Below are 3,479 nucleotides of genomic sequence, written 5' to 3' on the forward strand. Positions count from 1 at the left end.
TCCTCGTGCTTGGATTTGGGGTTCAGCTCATCCTTCAAAATCTTTGGAGGATGTTATTGACTTGGAGGAAAATTTTTGTTTTCGCCCGTACGTAACCTCTTACCAGCCCGATGCATTGGCTATTTATTGTATATATTCTGCTTGTCTTGAGCATGACCGCAATAATATTTCCACCGGCCAGGATGGGGTTTATGACTTTTGGCTTTTGTGTACTTCTCCTACCCCTCTTCCTGGTTTGATTGTTATGGATAGGGATTTTCACTGTGGAGCTTTGATCTGTCCAGTGATCTACCGTCCTGATAGGGTAAGTCGCCAACTAGGGTGGGACCAGGATCCAAAAAACGTGGAGCATATTTTTTTCCATCGGAAAATTTAATGAAAAAGGTTCTGTTTCAAGAAGAACTCCCGAAGTACAATCCTTTCTTGGTTGTTCCTCTCGACAGGGATGGGGGAGTTACAAAGGAGTATGTGGATTACCTTATGCGTATGAAGGAGCATATTAGGCAATATGAGGGTACCTCCGTCCCTGATGTCAGATCATTTGTCCCAGTTTTGATCAAGGATCCATATTTCATGACTGGCAACCTTTTTCCTTCGACCATTACAAGTAATATTTGCTCTTTGCTGATTCTTGTTTTTTTTTCATTTCTTTTTCATCTCTCTCTCCTCTTTGTGTATTTGACTGCTGTATCTTTTGTGCTGGTGTTTTGTAGACTTGAACGCCAGGTGTTATAGATATCCACCTTCTTCAAAAAGAAAACCTGATGATTCAGTTGTTACTGCTGAAGTGGTCAAGCGCAGTAAAGTTGAGAGCTCAAATGTTAAGGTTGCAAAGAAGTCTCTTGAAAGACCACCTAGGCCTTCTGTTGATGCTACGCCTTCACCAATTTCCACTGGCTCAGGGATTTCTCCTTCTTCGACGGCAAAAGCTAAAAGTTCTTCTGCTACTGCTTGCTTTGTTGAGTCATCACAGTCTCCTGGTAAAGTTGTGGTTAGCTTATCTAGAAGTGTTGTGAAGCGTAGGTCCCATCGTCTTTTGGGTAAAATGAAAACAATTCTAAATGCACCCTCTGATCCGGTAAATGTAGGCGATGAGAGCTCTCAAGAAAGGGTCAGTGGGGACTCTCCTAATTCATTTGTTGTTGGCGACATCCCTGACAAGGGTACTACCCAAGAAGTTGTGCGAGATGACCCACGAGCAATAGCAAGTTCTAAGAGCAATGTTGACATTGAGCCGGGTGTTACCTGCCAAGGGGACCCTACTAGACGTGTTGTTACTCCCATCCGAACGGTATTTCCTGGTGCAGGTACAACTGTTTTTTTTTTGCCTCTCTTTTTTTTAGAGGGGGTACATGATTTTGTTCATGCTGTTTGTGTGTATGTTTGTATCTTCAGCTTCTCATGCTGTTTCTGAGACCACTTTCAAGCTTCGAGCATTTCTGATATCACAAAGGAACCTTTAGCTAGTGCTTCTTCTGGTGTGTTCCATTGTATTTCTTTTCATTTGTCAGGCGTGCCAGCACTTTATAAGTTCTTGATGAAAAAAGGTTGTTTTGCTTTTCAGTTTCTGTCCGCGATGAGTTTGAGCATTTCAATGGCGATGCGAAGAACTTGTTATCGGAGATTGCATCCCGGGCTCCTTCCTTCTTGCTTCCAAATGACCTGAACTGCCTTTTCAAGAAGCTTGGGTACCAAGCTTTTCTGGATGCATGGGATTTCTTTACTTCACACTCCCTTGCGGACTTGTGGGGTGCTCATCGGGATATGGTAGCAAATCATCTAAATAACCTTAAGTTATTTAAATTTAGTGGTCATTGGCTTGAAAATCTTTCTGCAAAATTGTAGCCTCCACCTGGGATCTCTGATCTTGCTAGAGAAGAATTGTTGTCTAAAGAGCATCACGTTCTCTCTTCTGATGTTTCTGCTCTTCAAGAAAAGGTTAACAAGCTTACATCTGAATTGAACACCATGAAGGCTAGGTTAGCCAGCGTCAGCATGGAGCGAGAGCAATTGGCCAAGCATAAGGAGGCTGCTTCTTCTGCGATTTCTTACAGTGATATTTTGTGGCTGTGATAGTTTCCAGCACTTTATTTTGTAAAATATGTAATACTTTGACAAAGTATATTTTTGTCCTACTGCTTCTATGACTTTCATTGTACACCTCTTTTTGGGTGTTCTGTTTTCCCTCATTTTTTTTTTATAATATGCATACTCCTCCAGGGGCTTTACCTGCTTATGTGATCATTTTATTTTGGATACACACATTTTTTTTGCAGGGGGAGGGTATGATTTTAAGATGAGCAGGATTATTTACTGCTATTTTTTTCTGCCTCTTTTTTTTTTAGGCAAAGAAAAGGAAGGTACCCATAACTTTCTTGCCCTATTTATGCTCGACTCTTTTTAGGAGCTTGGAGGGTGGGACACTTCACTTTTTTGGAACTATTTTGTACTGTAAATTTCTTAAGATGCATCACTCGCATTTTTTGAGTGTATGATTGCTAAAGCAGTTTTCTCATGTATTGAAGGATGCTTGTAGAATAATATAACATAAACATTGGCTCTTGATAAAGAAGCCTTTTAGAATTGAAATTTGAATTACTAAAGCTGAAATTAGGCATAGTATTTCTTGACATACTTGAAATTGATGGGGCCAGTGGTTGTTCCATGATCTGGGTCCAGTAGGATACAGTGTCCGTTGGGGTGTACTTCAGAAACAATGTAAGGACCCTCCCATTTGGGAGCCCATTTTGGCAAAGACATCTTTCTCATTACTGCGTCTACTGATTTTAGCACCAGATCACCCTCTAGGAACACCCTGGGCTGAACATGCTTGTCGTAAGCTAACGCTAGTCTCCGGTGGTATTCCTCCATCTTGCTTCCCACAACTTCTCTTTTTTCTTCCAATTCTTGCAACTCAGCTTCACGATCCCTTGCCTCGTCTAACAACATCCTGGCGGTGGGCACTTCAATCTCTGTTGGCAGTACAGCTTCAACCCCATAAACCAACGAGAAGGGAGTTACTCCGGTTGTTCCATGTCTGGTTGTTCTGTAAGCCCAAAGAGCAAGTGGTAGGTATTCACTCCAATCTTTATGAGCATCGGTCACCATCTTTGTGAGTATTTTCAAAAGGCTCTTGTTAGTAGCCTCTGCCTGGCCATTGCCTTGCGGGTAGTAAGGGGAAGACTTGTGATGTTTGATTTGGTATTGTTCAAGAACACCCCCACACTCTTTGGTTAACAAAGTGGGTTCCATTATCGAACACTAGAACACTTGGTAGCCCGAACCTGCATATTATATTTTCTTTGATAAATCTCACTACTGCTTTAGCATTTGCTTCCCTGACAGCGACAGCCTCCACCCACTTGGTGAAGCTTTCTGTTGCAACTAGAATCCATTTCTTCCCCATTGATGGGGGGTTGATTGGTCCCACAAAATCTACCGCCCATGTATGGAATGGGTATGGTGTTTTGAGGCTGTTC

At 42.1% G+C, this 3,479-nt stretch overlaps 1 protein-coding gene across 1 annotated transcript; it reads right to left on the minus strand.

The window, feature by feature from the left end:
• Positions 1-2,610: 2,610 nt before the first annotated feature.
• LOC148572511 (uncharacterized) lies at positions 2,611-3,108 on the minus strand. Its single transcript, XM_088507560.1, has one exon. The coding sequence runs from the start codon at positions 3,106-3,108 to the stop codon at positions 2,611-2,613; it is 498 nt and encodes a 165-aa protein (XP_088363686.1).
• Positions 3,109-3,479: the final 371 nt, after the last annotated feature.

The sequence above is a fragment of the Arachis ipaensis genome, chromosome B3 (genome assembly GCF_059453495.1).
Source record: "Arachis ipaensis isolate K30076 ecotype BB chromosome B3, ASM5945349v1, whole genome shotgun sequence".
Classification (NCBI taxonomy): Eukaryota; Viridiplantae; Streptophyta; class Magnoliopsida; order Fabales; family Fabaceae; genus Arachis; species Arachis ipaensis.

Excerpts from the sequence above, each read along its gene's own strand:
- LOC148572511 (XM_088507560.1), bottom strand. The coding sequence starts at position 3,108 with ATGGTGACCGATGCTCATAAAGATTGGAGTGAATACCTACCACTTGCT.